This window comes from Drosophila arizonae, chromosome 2, assembly GCF_054131065.1.
Source record: "Drosophila arizonae isolate 15081-1271.41 chromosome 2, UAZ_ARI_1.0, whole genome shotgun sequence".
Taxonomy (NCBI): domain Eukaryota; kingdom Metazoa; phylum Arthropoda; class Insecta; order Diptera; family Drosophilidae; genus Drosophila; species Drosophila arizonae.
Window position 1 is genome coordinate 25759000 of NC_142922.1, and position 18649 is coordinate 25777648.

The 18649-nt window shown below is 40.0% G+C and overlaps 2 protein-coding genes and 1 long non-coding RNA gene across 3 annotated transcripts; 2 read left to right on the forward strand and 1 right to left on the reverse strand.

Annotated features, from left to right (window-relative positions):
* The first annotated feature begins 31 nt into the window (after nucleotides 1-31).
* Nucleotides 32-2307, forward strand: LOC149270628 (uncharacterized). Its single transcript, XR_016268522.1, has 2 exons — nucleotides 32-165; nucleotides 1233-2307. It is a non-coding gene; the product is annotated as an uncharacterized LOC149270628 (long non-coding RNA).
* Nucleotides 2308-7278: 4971 nt separating this feature from the next.
* On the reverse strand, nucleotides 7279-10531 carry Cyp9f2 (Cytochrome P450 9f2). The gene is made up of 4 exons (XM_018000624.2): nucleotides 9988-10531; nucleotides 8333-8849; nucleotides 7607-8264; nucleotides 7279-7540 (listed from the first exon to the last, which is right to left on the reverse strand). The coding sequence occupies exons 1-4, from the start codon at nucleotides 10188-10190 to the stop codon at nucleotides 7374-7376; spliced, it is 1545 nt and encodes a 514-aa protein (XP_017856113.1). The 5' UTR covers nucleotides 10191-10531; the 3' UTR covers nucleotides 7279-7373.
* Nucleotides 10532-14268: 3737 nt separating this feature from the next.
* Nucleotides 14269-16887, forward strand: hkb (zinc finger transcription factor huckebein). The gene is made up of 2 exons (XM_018019029.2): nucleotides 14269-15963; nucleotides 16038-16887. Exons 1-2 carry the CDS (start codon nucleotides 15324-15326, stop codon nucleotides 16274-16276), a joined length of 879 nt encoding a protein of 292 aa, XP_017874518.1. The 5' UTR covers nucleotides 14269-15323; the 3' UTR covers nucleotides 16277-16887.
* The last annotated feature ends 1762 nt before the right edge of the window (nucleotides 16888-18649 follow it).

Below are 18649 nucleotides of genomic sequence, written 5' to 3' on the forward strand. Positions count from 1 at the left end.
CACGAACAAGCAAAGCTTTGCTTTCGCCTGGCGAGACGGTTAAACGCAAACTAACAGCAGCAGCAACGTCGCAAAGTCTGCACCAAAGTTTGGTACATCAACTGCACTGAAAGAAACTAGTGCAACATTTGAAAAAATAACAAAAATTCTTACAATATCAAAGCGGTAAATTATAATCAATTCTGCACGCTAAGTAGAACTAATTTCCCTACTTATTAAATAAATTATTATTATTGATAAAAAAAATATATATATCAAAAAAGAAAATTTTAACTATATATTGGTATTTGTAAAAAATGATTAGAATAAAAAATAATAAAAATACATTTTATTATACCCTGAACCCATTGAAAATGGGAAATCAGGGTATAATGGTTTTGTGAAAAGTATGTAACAGGCAGAAGGAATCATCGCAGACCCCATAAAGTATATATATTCTTGATCAGCACGACGAGCTGAGTCGATATAGCCCTGTCCGTCTGTCCCTCCGTCCGTCCGTCCGTCCGTCCGTCCGTCCGTCCGTCCGTCCGTCCGTCCGTCCGTCCGTATGAGCAAAAGAATCTCAGAAGATATAAGAGCTAGAGAGCTGAAATTTGGCATGCATACTCGTGTATACCATAGGCAGTACAAGTTTGCTTTATTTTTTCGATAACTCGTCCGATAACTTTTTTATCGAGAATAATCGAAAAATCGACTTGGTTTTTTCAGCATAATTTTAACACTTTTAGACCTGGAGACTTCATATTTGGGTTGTATATAAAGTTAGTGGATACAAAGATTTTGTAATTTGCAGATTTTGGATACCACGCCCCCTTCTCCCCCAATTTGTAAAAGTACTAGTACTAGTACTTTTCAAGTACTAGAGACTTGTGCTTTGGAATGTACACATATTTTAACCATATGATTACGCTCTGAAAGTTTCATTAAGATCGTATGTCTACAAAAGAAATTATTCAACAAATAAATTCTCATATTATTGCCCACATTGCAGCGCAGCCCAAGCGCAGTCGCTGCTAACTGCGCAGTCAGCAGAGCACGTGCTTATAAGTGCATGTGTATGTATGTGTGCATAAAAGAAGTCCAGACTGATTAGAATATCAGCTTGGAGGGTTCAGGGTATCTCCTAGTCGAGCAGTCTCGACTGGAGCCTTCTTACTTGTTTTATTTATATTTTATTTAACAAATTAAAATAAATTTAAAACAACGCTCTTTTCAACTACATTTTTTTTCAGTGTAGGAAAAAGTGTCGGCGGAAAATTCACCATAGCCGAGCGTCCCACAGACACGAGTCGCGAGTGCCAGGAAATGTGAAAGTCTTGCGCTCAGGAAGCTGATGAGTGTGCGTGCGCGCTTCTGGGCGAGGCAGCGCCATCTATGGGCAGCTTATGAAGCCACACACGAAAGCTGATTGAAATTGATTTAACAGCATCGGCAGTGCTACATACGATTGTGAGTCTGCTGCTTACTTGAAGCCCTGACTCTATAATTACATTAGGGACAAACAATGAGCCATGAGGCACATATAAATACATACATACATACATAGATAAATCTATTTGTTTGATTATTATTTATATGCGCCCTCCCCCGGCCGCAACGTCAAGTGTCGTCGCCTGTGTTGCCTGTGCAAACAACAAACAAACGTTTGCGTTCGATGTCTCAGTTGGCGGAGTCGCAGCATTTGAAGTGCCGGCAAAGGACATCAATTGTCAGGATTTTGCCACATTATCCTTTACATTGCGGCCGACCAAACGAGCCGGCACCTCTGAAGTGCAACGTGACATTGCTACATGCATCCGTGTCAGATCTTGCCGCCTCGAGGCCATGCAAAAACAATGCAGGACACTTGGCGAGTATAAAAAATTGCTCACACAATGACGAATTTACCTGTTGACACCTTCCCAAATAGACAATTCGGCTAATTAATAATGGGAGCCCTGGTCCTCAACGCACTCACAGATCTGACGCTGGCCTGCCATTCAATTGTAACAGGTTACAGTGTTATATGGCTCAATTACACAAAAAAACAAAACTGGTAGCTGGAAGAGTGGAAGGTGCAAAATTTAAAGAAAATTCCAAGGAATTGCAGCGGCTGTATTGCTTTGAATTGACAGTCCAGTAAAGTGGAATTATGACTTTGATTCACCAATCAGCAAAGTAAATGAGCGGCTTAGCCGTCTATTGTGAATTCTATATAGTGGGCCATGGGAAAAGTCGATTGGTTTTATAAATGGGTCCTAAATCAAAGCTGATTATCCTGTGAGAGTATCCGATGTGTAAATCAGATTATATTATCTTATAAATTTATTCTCTTGTGTTTTAAAGAAATTCTAAGAGCTACTGTTATTTACGCTTAAAAGCTAATCTGCAAATTTAACTAACTAATTTAGATACTGATCAAAATATATTCAATTCGATCATATGAAAAGATTTTATTTGAATATAAGTCTAATGGCGCGAAACCCATACTCGATAAAAATCTTTCTAAATATTAAATATTTTTTCACTCCGTAATTTATAAATTGAAATGTATGTAAGTTTCCCTTAACCGTATAGGATCCTATCCTAATACATGATCATTCAGCATGTCTAAATTATGGGTACACCCCTGCCGAAGGGTATTTCTCAATGAATCCTTGAGCTCTGTTGGTGGCATCGCACATGCTTCACGCACGCCACTTTGTTAATGGGCAACTGAATTTCAAATTAGTTTATAAACTAAATACAAATATTGTAACTAAAATGCGTTAGCTAATCAATTTCATACGCTCAATTTGAGCGGCGACCGAGCGTCTGCGGCAGGACGAGCACCAGCCAGCCACCTTGGCGACCGCATTTAAGGACATGACGTTCAGGATTGTCAGAGCCACGTTGCCCGTTTGTCTCGGGCATACAAAGCGGACCGGGCTAACAATAGAGCAGCTCGACTTCACTCTTGACGCAACTGCCCAAATTGGCTCGCTCATCATTATTTATATGCCACTTTCTATCGAATTGAATAGATGGCAGGACAAAGCGCTCGAAGGGAAGGTGTCGATTCCAAGGTGTCGGGACAGCCCAGCGACAGATACGGCTGCCTGGCGCAATTCAAGGCGAAGACGTGGCACAGTTTTCCCTGTCTTTTGGCTATTGTTTCATTGTTTGCTGTTTCGCTGGGTCGAGTGCCGAGCGACTTGAGTGGCTTGGCCGTGGTTTATAGCCGCGGTGGCGATGGCTGCGGCGGCGAGGTAATCCTTTGTCTCAGGCGACTCAATAAAGAACTTATTGTGGACAAATTTCGACATTTTTCAAGCGATGTTTTCGGCTTGTCTCTATGTAGTAGCGTCTCCTTTTCTCAGTGTGTGTGTGTGTGCAGTTCCATTTCCAGCTTCAAAGGACATGCTTGACTTTTAACAGGAATCAATTTATTTTATGCGAAATAATCGTGTTGATGGCTGCGTGCTCGCCCCTTTTTTTCAGCCGCTTGACGTTTACGTTTTGGGCCTCTGGCTTTTGGGTTTATTCACACACCAACCCCAGAGGGCCAACCCTCTGACGGTCCAATACCGCAACGAGGGCTGTGACTGGGTTTGGCCTGGTGGAGCGCCTATGTGAAGAAGGGTGGAAGTAATTTTAATTTATGATGTCAATTTATAGTAGTTTTTGCGGTTTCACAACATTTTACATAAGACCAGAGATACAGCCAAGTGTGATGCGATCGTGTGTCATTTCAGCGATACAGACATAAGCATATACACATATGTATGTATATACATATATGTATGTAGATAACTATATATATACACATATATTTATATAGAATTCTATAATCACATATGTATTAAATTTTTATCGTGGCACAATTGTTTGATAGTCATCAATCAAAGAATTGGCATGCACCCATTACGATTGCTGCGTATTATTGCTTTTTTTTTTATTAAAAAACTCAGAGATTTTTTGTGAAAATTCGATGCGTATTATTGTTATAGAAAATAGCACGAGTGGAAAATATCGGCGATCAATCAAGTCTGTTGCAATTTCCCCCCGCAATATTTAGTGAACTCAACAATTGCAGTGCCCTTGCTGCCCGTGGGCAGAGAGATTGGCAAGGTTGCGGCATTGAGGTTGCATGTACCTAACTCAGACACCTACTACAACGGCAGCAGCAGCTCTCAGATGCAGCTCATCATCATTCATGCCAGTTGACGATTCATGCATTCATTCATTCATCACACGCACATGCACACGCATACATAGAAACAGACACTTGACAGCTGACCAGAACCCTGGGCTGTTAGGTAAACATGAATTTATCGGTTATTATTAGCACCTTTCCATCATAATTGCACCATAGGAGTCAGGAACCCAGACTCAATTGAGCTCGGGCCAATTGCAATCTCCTACCGGTTGCCTCAAACAGCAGCATTCATTGCCTTGGCCAACAAAGTCCGGCCGCATTGCATTGATAAGTGTGAAAAGGCTTTTGCCAGCAACATTTGCCAATCCTCGGTAGCACGCATTGTGAGCATTCTGCAGAATTCTGCCAGAGCATTGTCCCATTTTTCAACATTTCAATTTGCATTTGACTTTGGTACTAGCCATGGGCGAGCCGAGCCACTTATGTCTTTGGTCCGTCTCACAACAGGAATGCGGCGAGACACTGCCGCCGCTTGTGCTAGGCGGATCAAGGAACGGCCCGGTCAATGGGTAGGCTTTTGGGCCAAGGGAGCGTGCCGCTCACTGCTGACGATTGTTACAGATTTTCACGCATTATTTGCGCTCGCTTGCACAAATCTTACGAATCCTAAGACGATTTCCTCTTCCAAATCTGTTATAAGCCTTAAAGCGTGTCACACGGCAAATTGAAGAAAGTTGGCCCAAAATGGAATATATTGTAAGAGACAGAGAGAGATGTTCGATCTAAATATATAGATATAAGAGAAACGCTACTGCAACTATCCCATTTATTTACGAATGGATAAATATTTGATGTCCAATTTTGAATAAAACTTATTTAAATTTACATGAATTTATGAGCCAAATTTTTATTAAAAAAAAAAGATTTTCATGTGTATATGCCATTTAATTAATTCATTCAATATTAAAATAAAATTATGTTTAAAATATAGTATTTCTCATGCTAATACCTAATCTATGCTTAAAATGTTTAAATCAAGAGATAATCAAGTAAGTAAAAATAAAAATAATTTATATATGCCATTTAATTTATTTCCTTCAAAAGTAAAAGCAAATTAAATTACATTTAAAATATATTTCATGGTAATAACTAATCTACACAAAAAATATTAAAATCAAGAGAAACGCCACTAATCAAGAAAATAGAAATAAATATTTAAAAATGTGGCATCAAATATATATTTAAATTAAATATTAATTTATATGATATTTACGAGCTATATTTCTACTGGTAATATGCATATATAAATTAATTTATTTCCTTAAAAATGAAAAGCGCATATACCTTAAAACAAATAAATTTATATTTTAAATATTATTTCGAGCTCGTGCTAATATCTTATCTATGCCTAAAATAGAGTTCATTTTCGTTCTATTAAATAAGAAATAAATAACTAATAATTCACATATATATATATATATATATATATATATATATATATATATTCTTACTGTAAGTATATTCATTTATATATTCAATTCAAAATATATATATTCCATTAACCCGCTTGATTTGCATATGCCTCGCAGTGACATTGAACTTATTTTGGGCAGGTAAGTCTAGTCAGTAGTCGACATGCCACTGTGACATTGTTTGAAGGCAAATGTTCATTAATAATGGAACGATTACCCGCCGGGGTCAACACTTTACACACCCAGCCAGACACACATATATACATATACATACATATACAATGTAGATGTATTCTAACCCGCATAGGTATTCAAATTGAAAAACGCTACAGGACATGCGGACACAATGCGATGCGATCACTGGGCATTGGGCATCGGCAGTCGAAGAGCATTTGAATGAACTGAATTACAAGCGGATTATTGGATTTGAGGTTAAGTGCATTTTCAACGATTGCAACTGTAACGAAAATGAAATTTTGCTCGACGACTTTCACAACTGTTTTGACTTTGGAAATGTTTTCGCCCTAAGCTGGGCCCGCAAAGCCGACTACGACAAAAAAGATGAAAAAATCGCGCAGAAAACGCGCGCGGTAGGCGGGGCGAGCACAAACGCCATTGCTCGCACAAGGCAGCTGCTCATACACACACACACACATATACACATTCGTCATACAAGCAGAGTTGTGTGTGCGCGCGAGCGAGAGAGAGAGAGAGTGCGCTCACAGCTGACTGCTGCCTGTGGCATGCCCCAAACAGAGAGAAGGGTCGTGCGCCAAGGATATCGAGGCAGACGCTCGTTTTTAGTAGGAAAACTAACCAGCATTGATCATATTTGAAGTGGATGCGAGTTAAACGCGCGTGTTGGCTGTCGCCTGCCATTGTCCAAGGGCGCAGGAGGAATGCTCGCTGCGTTGCCCTCGGCCTGGGGTTGGTTGCTCTTTCTATACGTCCTTTAATGGACCAACGGCCGCCGCGGTTTTTGTGGCGTTGTGTCACGGGATAAATATTAATCGATATCTGTGTATAGTGTGCATGTGTGTGTGTGTGCGTGCGCGTGTGCGTTTCTATAGTGTGTATGTGTGACTTGGGGTGTAGTATCCTTTTGTTGGCTGGCACAGAACCGCACGACCATTGTGTACTAAAATGAACAGCATCCGCGCGCTGTACCTTGGCGCGCTCACCGCTCGAATTAGTCGAGTGCATTCGTTTGAAAAACTAATTTGATTTATGTCCTCGCGTTAAAGTGCGGTTTTCCGTCCGTTCCGTGAGCGCTGCCTCTTCCAGCCGCCATTCACACCCATAACTTGGCCAGCTCAACCAAGTATCCAGCTGCTTTCGCAACGCCCCGCCAAGCGCCTCTCGATGCCTCAATGGCCAATTTCAGTCGAGGGCTTTGTATAATTAATGTCGGTGCGTTGCGAATTTTCGGGCCAAACGGTACTTTATACCAGTTGTTAGATTAAATCTCGAGTTACAGTAAATGCGAAAACAATTAATTAGCTATCTTTAGCACAACTTAAAACATTCTTTGATTAAAAGAAATAACTAATCAACGAATGAAGTCATTTTATTTTATTAACCATTGACTTTAGAGAGTTGTATCTTTTTTTCTGTATAAAAATAATTTGGCAATCTATTATAATATCTTCTTTTCGTTCCTTTTAGTATAAATAACAAAACTAAATTCAGTTAACAATTCCAACATGAAAACAGCATTATAAAAATTTTTAATTTTTACAATTATTTAAATTTACAATTATTTAATTATTTAAATTACAATTTTTTTATTTACGCGGAATAAGTTTCACCCAAAATCCAGTTTTGGGCGTCAATTGAAATCCGGAAGTGCTAAGGACCAGCGGAATGCAGGTTTTCTTGGCTGGCACAATACGGAACTCACGCAGCAGATAGTAGATCACAGCTTTGGCCTCAAGTAATGCGAATCGGGAGCCTAGAGAAATCATAATTAACAAATAAATATTAACAAATACCTTAGATATCAGAGCCTGCCACTCACCTATGCAGTTGCGTGGCCCTACGCCGAAAGGATAATACGTAAATGGCAGAATTTTGTCCTTGTTCGCCTCGCTGAAACGATCTGGGTCAAATTTATTCGGATTCTCAAAATACTTGGGATCTCGATGAAAGCCGCAGGTGGGCAACCAAATAGCTTCTCCTTTTTTGATCTCAATACTTTTGCCATCGACCTCGTAAGTAATGTCCTTGTTGCACTCGCGATCAATGGCGATGGCCGCTGGCCACTTTCGCAGAACCTCCGAGACCACCTGATCCATATACTTCATGCCCATTATAGCCTCGTATGTAAGCTGTCCGCCCTCCAGATCACTGTCGACCTGGGCCACCTCCTCGTAGAGCTTCTCCTGCACATCCTCGTTCTCCAACAGCTCATGGGCAGTGAAGCACATGAGTACCGCCGACGTCTCAAAGCCCGCAAAGAAGAAAACAAAACATTGAGCAACGATATCACGATCGCTCCAGTCTCGAACTGCGCCCGATTTAGGCTTATCTGAGTTGAGTAAGCCTCGCGCCTCCATCAGCATGTTGATCATATCCGGCCGTATAATGTTATTCTCCTGACGGTACTTCATGGCGTCCAGCACCAGACGCACAAAATAGTTTGTGCTTTTCTTATCAAAGAGTGAGATTTTCAAAGCCTGCAAGGGAAAGTATAAACATAATTTGTAGGCCAAATCAGCAATAAATGGAATTAAAGATCCTCTACCTTAAACAGTTTCTGTGCAGTTTGAAATAGCAAAAACTTAAGGTTCATCAGCGCCGTGAAGGTGGTCAGCTTCTTTCCCATCAAATAGAACTGGTTCTCGCGTTCTTTGAATGAGTTCACCTGCAAGCCAAATGCTGTTGAGGCAATGACATCGTTTGTGAATCGGGTACAGTAGTCCTTCATGTCCAGCTCGATTCCATCCTCTGGAATATCATCACGCTTCAGGCAGTCAACTGCCTCTTTGGCCACGATATCCATCAACTGGAACATTTGACGCATTTTGCTGCCTGTAAAGGCAGGACTCAGAGTGCTGCGCATGTCCTTCCAGCGCGCATCGCGCATGGAGAACAAGGAGCTGCCAAAGAGATTGTCCATGTCATGAGGATCTTCACTGTCTACTCCAAAGATATTCCGATGATTGATAAAGTGATCGAAATCCTTGATTGTGATCTGCTTAACTAGCTCCGGGTCGCGTATCATCAACAGCGGCTTGCGCTGCTCAAATATTCCAAAAACCCTATAAATAGAAATAAATTACGAATTATTCGAGGGAGCATTGACCGATAAGTGAGCTGACAATTTGCAAGGCAAAAACGCTTATCTATATAGTCAAGTGCCGCAAATATATTATTCTAAATGAGTCAGAGCACGCATAAAACCATTTTACCTTCTATAGGAATTTTCAATCGTTCTTGGTTATCTGATAAAAGCTATCAAACATGTCTTTCACCTATACTTGTATTTGTATATCAGCTATCATAATTGCGATAAAAGTAATTCATGATATGGTCAAGAGTTATTGTTGTCTGTGTATATAGTGAGTATATTTACAGCTCTATAGATAAGATTTTGGGAGCTATCTTAAGTACCTAACAAATGGCTTCTATATATTTTATTAGCCTACAAATATTTTAGTAAACACAGAAGCGCGCCGAGGCGTTTGACGAGGGGGAATGTAAACTGTATAAATAAATTAATTTATATAATTGCATTAATCAATAGTTTGTTTTGCAAATGCACTGATGGTACTTTATTTTCCCCCCTCAGGTGTGTGCCACACCCGTTACCCCTTCGCTTCGCCACTGACTAAATATCAAAAGCAAAACGATGTTTGTAAATTCTAATTGCATTCAATCAAATAATTTGTAATCATAATGCAGCGCATTCAATCTATATCCATCTGCATACATATGGTAAGCACTATACAGAATGTGGATAGAAATACATTATATCATTCCAGCCGGAATGCAGCTTTTGCAATTTACAATAGATATTCGCACTGACGCATTTTGGATATCAACAGCTTTTTTCATTTATCTAAGCACAGCTGCATATATGTATATTATATATGTACATTATTGAGACCCTGCGGGGCATTAGTATCCAATAAATATATTTTTATATTTCATATTTTTTCAAATTTTGTGTATTGATTTTTTATCCATAACTGAACTCAAGTTAATAAAGCATATATGTTCATATTTTTGATACAGCTGTGTATCAGGCAATCTTATAATACCATATATATGCATGATATGAAAATGATGCTCACTTATATCCATATAAAAATACATATCTATCGATCGGTTTTTGCGCACTAAACTTTTAAATGTAATACGCAGTTAAGATCATTTAAAAATGTTCCATGTACTTACTTTTCATCCCCTTTGTTGTACAGATCGACAACTATATCAAACATTGATTGCTGGCGCAAAAACATTTTGATCATGCTGCCAAAAAATGGATATGGCTTATCATATTGAATGCCACGATCCTTGAAGAAATTATAGTGCAGCGTGGCCCAGTGGTAGGCCACCAGCAGGATGACAACAACGAGCGCCAACAGTTCTACTAACATCTTGACAAGCTACTGATCTACACCATCTGATCGAGCGAACATCAAATTTAAAACTAAACAACGCAACGCGAAGCGCACTGAAATTACCTTATTTAGTTTCACTCGAATGGGCGAGTCAAGTGGGAGCTTTTGCTCCAAGCTTTGGCTTACAGCCGTGCGAATGATGAAATTGCTTTGGCACTTGAATTAATTAAATATGTGTGCAGATGTATGTATGTGCGAGTACATACATGCATACGCTTGCTGAGCATACATATGAGGAAAACTCATATTTGTGTGTATTCACAATTAACGGAAACAAAGCTTGGTTGCTGTTATTTTCACTGTGAACTTGACCGTCATTCAAACAACACTGAGCGTAGGTGCGGTTAACGAGAGTAATCAAATAGATGATGCCGCTTCAGATGAGGATGCTTAGCTGTTAGATACCCTATTTTAAATATACCTCTAAACATTTTTTTTTTTTTTGTGACTTATTTATTATTTTGATTTAAATATGATTCATTTTTATACCACTTACCATTATCAAAAAATTACTTGTTTACGATCAGCCCGTTGCTCACCTAATTATAGCAAATATGAAGTGTATGTACTTCAAAATGCCTGACGAAAGACTATATGCGAAACGGTTGCCATTATTGATGCAATCAGCTACAAACTTGGTGGAACAGCTTTATATAATTAATGTATATGATTCAAATATTATAGAATTTGTTCCCACTCAGTTTAGCAAAACCCATATACAGTGAATATTTTCTATTACTCATATATAGAAATATTTTATGCCCATCTTAGATCAGCTTTCCGAGATGCTTACGTTACAGTGTCCCCACACACGGCTACTAGGTCCCATGTAACACCTTTACATATAAATATAATTTTTCGCATTATTACATGAGAAGTCGATAATCGAGCTACTAAACCACCTGACTAGTAGATATCTTTAGCTTTTGTGGATTTAATTAGATGATGATAGAAAAATTAAATCCAATATAATTTAAGATTATATATTTATATTGTTATACAGGATTACTCCAACCAGGACTACAAGCTCCTCAATTTGAAGTGTGTAATATATAATATACAGTCGACTCTCGTTATTTCGAAATTCAAGGGACTCTTAAAATATTTCGAATTGTCGAGTGTTTAACCATATGAGTACGAATTACCGCGTCTTAGCAATGATTTTTAGTTCGAATTACTGAGACTTCTATTAAGGCTCAAATAAAAAACTTTCGTCTCTGAAATGAAAATACCTCAAACATAAGCGGGAACAGACTAGCTAACAATCAGAGCTCAAACTGCCAGAAGTTGATGCAACACGAAATTCATTTAGGTGTAAAGGTGTGATATTGTATTATTGCCCAAGTAACTCTGGCAACAACTCAAATAGTTCAGCAACAAGTTTAAGAGATTTAACACTGGGCTGAATGGATGAAGAATTCATTTTCTTATACAAAATCATAATTTTCCAATACCAGTTAATATTGATATCTGATAACTAATACATCCTTGTTCATCGACGATGCAAACCGAAACGACTCCGCTCTATGGATCGTGTTTTACAGAAAAGAGCTGCTCAATCAAGCATTGCGTATTATTGCATGAAAGCTTTTGATTAAGCTTTGGCATATCGCCGGTCAACATTTAAAAATTTCTCAAACATTGCGAAAGCTCATATACATACACAAATGCACTTGTTTACATGTGGTTAAAGTGCGAGTCGGCTATCAACAAATATGTATGTATGTGTGTCCATGTGTATATAGATGAATAAATAAATTTTATCTATTAATAAACCAGTTACACTGACTGTGAACTTGACTCTTGCTGAGTGCATGAGAGTAAACAATGATGTTATTAATCAAAGTGCTCAAGAAGTAAATACCCTATAAAATATGTAAGGCGAGTTAAATGCCAATATTTTTGAAACAGAATTTTATACATATGATTTTGATAAGCTCTTGAACTACAGATTTTCATATATTTACATTTGCTATGTAAAAATATGAAAAGTTTAAACCAACATTAAAAGAATTGAACAGCTATACAGCTATAAGCTATGTATATACATATAGATCTATACCAATACTTTGCTGTACTCAATTGATAAATTAAAGACGTACTGGGTAGAATTTAAATATAACCGCTAACGACAAGCTGTGTAAATCTAGTTTCCATATGAAAAACTACTTTAGTTGTTAGCTATTTAGCATAGTCTCTGGCTTGTAGAAACCCAAACCCCCTAATATGCTCTAATACACTCACATGAATCACACGCTAATCACTTGTTGAGCCCGATTAAGATTGATCTATGTATCAAGATCACACCTAGTCCATTACTTGAGGCGATCAATTCAAGCTGTTCTAGGCGCTCAAATACCTATGGCACTCGTCCCTAATCCAACAGAGCCGGATGTAGTCTGATCTATGAGCGGATTGTGATTACGAAACTAAATCTTAAGCGAAATGCACGATCCATCGGGGCCAGAGCTAGATCTATGCTTGGCTTATCTGCGTTTGGCGGAATGCGACGATAAGCACGTTAGCATAAGTTGCATTTGCAGTTTGGTTAGGATGTGTTTTCCCCTGACCACAACACAGCGTCGCCGTCTAATGAGGCGCCTAGCACATATCCATATGCTGCTGCTGAAATTTCCTCATTAATCAAAATTTGAATATGACGCCATATCCTTATTGTTTGCTCTAATTACGGCCAGGTAGCGATAAGAGAGCGTCGCCGATATATTCCATGAATGAAACAGCTCCTGGCTGGAAATGTGCCATATTTAATTACACTATAAAAATCTTCAATGCACATTTATGAGCATTGCATTGTTCTAGGTAGGTGCTACTTTATGACGCCAATGGCGACGCCGACGCCGATGCCGATGCGAAAGACGAATGCGTGGAAAATCCCGCGCTCGTTATTTGACAAACATGCTGGGAAAGTCCAAAGCCCGTTGCCAATCCAAGGCGGCTGCTTGCCTAAGTGCCAGCCTACACAAATAAGCTCGTGGATTTTTTATGATCCTGCCGCACCGCGCCCGGCAGCCCACCTACAGCTACCTGACCCAGGATCGCCCGGTTCAGTTTCCTGCCACAGCGCATTTATGAATGAGTCCGATCTCCGGCATGGCACTGCTAACGCGACTCGTGAATGAATCTGCATGGCGCATTGCAAGTTTATTGCAGGTACTAAAAATCACCTATGCAGCCAGCCCTAAAACCCTACCTAACCCGATGCAATGCAGCGCAGCCCAGCCAAAATGCACCCGTTGCATTCATTAGCGTTGAGAGGAACAAAGCAGTTGCACTTAATCCTAATGATTTCCCTTTTGTTTCTAATGACGCAGCGGTAGGCTTATGTGGGACAAGTGAAGACGCGGCTTCAACTATGAAGCCAATGTTCATAAGAATCGCGGATAGAGCAACTGGACTATCGATTAATGACAGCATCAATTTTTACTTCTGATTCTCTAAGAAAACGCAACAAAACTTTTCTGCTTAAGAATCTTAATGATAAAGAGCCAACAAATAATTCCATTTTTTTTCTGCTAAGAAAATTTATTTAATAATTTTATGAAATACCTTTAAACCTCAATTATAATTCCAATATATACACAAAATTTCCTATACATTCTCCGAGGGTGGTTGACATTTAAATTTTACTCAGAAAATAAATATTTTTCTCTCTTATTTTTCATTTTGCTAAGGACTTCAAGCTCCCAGCTGTACATATTCTCATATAAGATACATAAGTCCATACAATTATCCCGTCCATTCTTGAAAACTATTGCGAAACATTATTCTTACCAACACCCGATATCTCTTAATATATCTACTTTCGTCCTTATCTCCTTGGGGCTGGGAGCAAACGCCCATCAGTGGCCATAAAGTGCCCCACAATATATCCATGTCATCCCTTGGAGCCACAAGCCCACAAGCCATAGAGATAAACTTAAAGCAACTGTACCATTTTACATGCTCAAACCTTAAGTCAAACCCCCAAGAATGTGCTGTGAATATTGAAGCCACAATTTGCTCCGTTTACAAATCTGAGCATATAACATATAGACGCGCACCGCGCCCGATACACATTTTGCATATTTAAAGCACAACAGTTGCCACAAAGCGCAAAGCAGAAGACGGGACCAACCCCCAGAAAGAAGCACTTAATTCAATAATAAATTGCCACCACAAAAGGGCAGCAGTAGCAGCAAAAGCAAGCCCCTTGATTTTTCGGGCAAGCCCGAATCAACCCAGCCAGAGCCCACAGATAACCAAGTTACAGCTCAGCTTTGTTCAGCTCACGGCGGGCCGGGGGGCCAGAGCCCAGCCCAGTTTGTGCCTCAAAGACAACAACTTTTATCAAATTGCGTATAAGGGGGTTTGTCGGGAGGTAAGCGTAAAATTCATAATCATGAATGCTTCGCTTAAACTTCCACCCCGTTGGGAGTTACAAAACAACAAAAAATAAGGAGAGAGGCAAACAGATACTTCTTTTCATACACATACATACAGATATATATATTTTATATATATGTGCGTACGTATGTCCTTAATAAATAGTAGCGCATCGCTGGGAATATACACATTAAAAGCGAAAGTCAAGGAAGCTGCCATTGCGAGAGCCGATTAGATTTGCTGGCATGAAAACTAAGCAAAGCGAACGCGAGAATACGTGAGTACATTATATACAAGCCAGCGTGTGTCTCTCTCTGTGCGTGTGTGTGTGTGTGTGTAGCTATGTATTTGAGTCTGCGTGAGCGGCCATTGTTGTGCGGTGCGAAAAAACAACCCTGAAGCGTGCCTCTCGCTCACACAGACAGATAGGCAGCAAATCAATGAATGAAGCAGGCAACGGATGCTCTCAATGTGTGCATGTGTGTGTGTGTGTGTGTGTGCGTGTGCGTGCGTAGGTAGGCCGCTAGGTAGGCCTATACAGGCAGGACCTTAACGTTCAATGAAAAAAATCTCTTTAAATTGTGTGCCGCTCGACGGAGAGAGCTCAGTTCGAGTTGAGATCTTGCAACGCACACACACCGCTCCGCCTACGCAATTGCACGCCAAGTGTTCCTCCGCCCAAGTGAAACAGTGACTTTTCTCATATAAGAATAAGAAACAACGATTATGTCGACAATTAACATGCATCCACCGCAAACGTACTCGCGTCTGTTCCGTCCCTGGGATACGCAACGCCAGAGTCCAGCAGCGCCCGCCAGGGCCGTGAAACGTGAACGTGAGCCCGAAACCGTGACCATCAAAACGGAGCTGCCCAGCAGCAGTAGCTGCTGCTATGGACAGGATAGCGACCGCGAGTCCTCCTCATCCTCGTCGAGCAGCAGCTGCAGGAGCAGCAGCAGCAGCAGTAAATCCAGCTATGAGGATGGCCTAAACAACAGCTACACTCGCACATCGACTCCTCTGCTAGATGCCACGCCCCAGCCAGCATTCCCAGCCTCCTCAGCTGTGGCGCCACAGCAACTGTCACCTCAGCCAGCGCCGTTCATGCCCGCCAACGACTTGTACTATGCCGCCGCAGCAGCTGCGGCCGCTGCCGCCGCCAATACCCCAGCCGCTGCTGCCTTTGGCATGGACCCGTTCACGCTGGGCCTGATGGAGCAGGAGTACGCTCGTGTCATGGCCGAGGATGCCCAGCTGAAGGCACTGAATGCCCGCAAGCAGCGCCCAAAGAAATTCAAGTGCCCCCACTGCGACGTGGCCTTCTCAAACAATGGCCAGCTGAAGGGACACATCCGCATTCATACCGGTAAGTTTCATTAAGCTGAAAAATCCTCCGCCTGCTTTACTAACTTCTATTTTCCCTATTTCCTCTGCTTACAGGCGAACGACCATTCAAATGCGACGTAGAAACCTGCGGCAAAACCTTCACACGCAACGAGGAGCTGACCCGGCACAAGCGCATTCATTCGGGTCTGCGTCCGTATCCGTGCAGCGCCTGTGGCAAGAAGTTCGGACGGCGTGACCACCTCAAGAAGCACATGAAGACGCATATGCCGCAAGAGCGTCAGCTGGGACCGGCCATATTTATGCCCATGTATCCATATCTCTATGGCTACTAAACAGCTGACCCCGACCCCCAGCCTCAGCCTCAGCTACAACTACAGCTACAGCTTCAGCGATCTGTGAAGCGCTTGCACGCATTAAAAACGCAACAACCATTTACCAACAAACCAACCAAGCAAAAACAACAACAACCACAAATAACTCAATGCCGGCCAATACTCTAGCTCTGTGTATCTACCTCAGGCGTACCTGGCGCATCAAGGCGCACTTAAACCAACTACCTCAGCACCAATCTATGCTAACAATCATAAAGACGATACAGATAGATATCCATGACGATATATGCAAATATTGAGCTATTTATTTTATAATGAATATTTACATTTCCACTACGTGACGTGAGGTAGAAGCGTCGTAAAAAACCCACACTTGTGTAAATAAATCCTTAAGTGATCCTTTCTCCTATGCTAAGCGATTAAGAGTTTTAAGAGACATCTACATTTATATATACATATATAAGAATATTTTTCACATTTTTATATGCTGAATGCGGTTAATAGCAATATACGATTTACATTTAAATGCCTAGTTAAATATTCAGAGCTATAATATACGATTTATGTTTACAAAAAAAAAAAAAAAAAAAAAAATGAAAAAAAGAATATATAAAACATTTGAAAAAAAAAATAACAATTACTTCTTTATCTTTTCATTTAGAATCTTGGAATTCAAAGCAGAAGAGAAATTCTCTTGAGTGAAAATAGTAAATGGAATTTTTTTTCATTCATTAATACCCATATAACTATGAATATACATACATACATATACATATATAACCTATATAACTATTTACAATTTCACGGCCATTTTGGCAATGTCCTAATGACTGTCACTTCCCACTAACCAGATCATTTTGCAAATTGTCCGAATCATGCCGGCAAATTCAAAGCCAAATTTGCAGTTTGCATTCGTCGGCACATTTGATGCATCCTCATCAAAGGGTTGAAACTCCCAAGTCATTTGGGCAAAATCTGCGAAAATTCATTCACAAAAATCACAAAAAGAAAACTAGAGAAAAATAACCATTAATTTAGGTCAAGTCAAACGCCCAGGCCCAGAAAGCCTTTAGACAAGCAATTCTAACTTTTCAGCCATAACCAATCCATCTGTTGTAGTAATGTTCCATCTATCTGTGTAGATATATTAGAGCTGACTTGATTTCAGATCGAACTACAAGCGATTCACACAGTTTTCTCACAGTCTGTGGAGGAGTCTGTTGCAATTGTTCACGTATCCTTGCCATTACTCACACGACAGCTTGCGTCATTCATAAGGACAATGGCGAGTGGCCCACCTGAGCAAGTAAGTGCGATAGACACAAAGTCTGCTCTGACAACAATTTGGAATTTATATGTACCCCGGGTCCACAATATCAATGTGACTTCTACGTGTGCACAATAGATGCAATTTTGTTAACCGTAGCAGACCGGTGGGCACTGCCTCTCAACCTTTTCCACAGACAGCCAGACAATGGCAATACGGTCGCTTGATAGAGGCGTGCAGGTCCCGCATCGCATCTACATCTACCTGTCCCTCCTGGTCAGTCCTGAGAAGATTTTCTGCCAGACAGTGCGACGTCTTCGTCGTCGTTGTTGTTGTTGTTGCTGCTGCTGCTGCTGCAACACAAGTGGCACAATGATCTAACTAATAATATGTCCCATTGATTTCTGTAATTCTGTTTGCAGCAGACACAGCAGACACACCGGCCACACTTTGAGCACTTGGCCAAACCCAGCGGACGGCAACTAGTTCAAATACCCATTTCTCAAGATGATACGCTTTTCGTCAGCATTTCGAATGGATCTCTTTCGATATTGACAGCGATGTTTGCTAAGTATTGTCCTTTAATTGCTGCCAATTAATTAGAGCAGGAGTAGAGTTCTTTACTCTGAAGTGTGGGAAGATGCTTTAAATTTGTATAAAATCCATAAATACATATCATTTATCGATGTCAATCACATTCTCAAACGTTGAATAATAGGCAACTTTGAAATGATGATGTACATATGTATATAGGAGACATACATACATATATATAGGCATAACAAAAGCAAATTGAATTTATTTGTTATCTAAACATGAACAATATAAGCATTATTCATTTGTACTAAAAATAATTTAAAGTTAGATACAAATACATATGGCTACATGATAACTACCAATATGCGGTAAATTAATATATATATGTTTCTATTGACTAGCTAATCATAGATGAGCTATTAGCCCAAAAAGGCAAAGAATTAATAATTATGAATAATAGTATAAAATATATATAAACAAGCCAACGCTACGAAAAATTTAGATCAATTTGAACTTTTCAAGTACCAATTTTTTCACTCTTTATTTAAGCAAAAAGTGTTCTAAGGCCA

Bases quoted from the DNA above. Each gene is read 5' to 3' on its own strand.
- Cyp9f2 (XM_018000624.2), bottom strand. From the start codon at position 10,190: ATGTTAGTAGAACTGTTGGCGCTCGTTGTTGTCATCCTGCTGGTGGCC. The intron at 8,265-8,332 runs GTAGAGGATCTT...TTTCCCTTGCAG, and splicing joins CTGCACAGAAACTGTTTAAG to GCTTTGAAAATCTCACTCTT. The intron at 7,541-7,606 runs GTGAGTGGCAGG...TGATTTCTCTAG, and splicing joins AGGGCCACGCAACTGCATAG to GCTCCCGATTCGCATTACTT.
- hkb (XM_018019029.2), top strand. From the start codon at position 15,324: ATGTCGACAATTAACATGCATCCACCGCAAACGTACTCGCGTCTGTTC. The intron at 15,964-16,037 runs GTAAGTTTCATT...CTCTGCTTACAG, and splicing joins ACACATCCGCATTCATACCG to GCGAACGACCATTCAAATGC.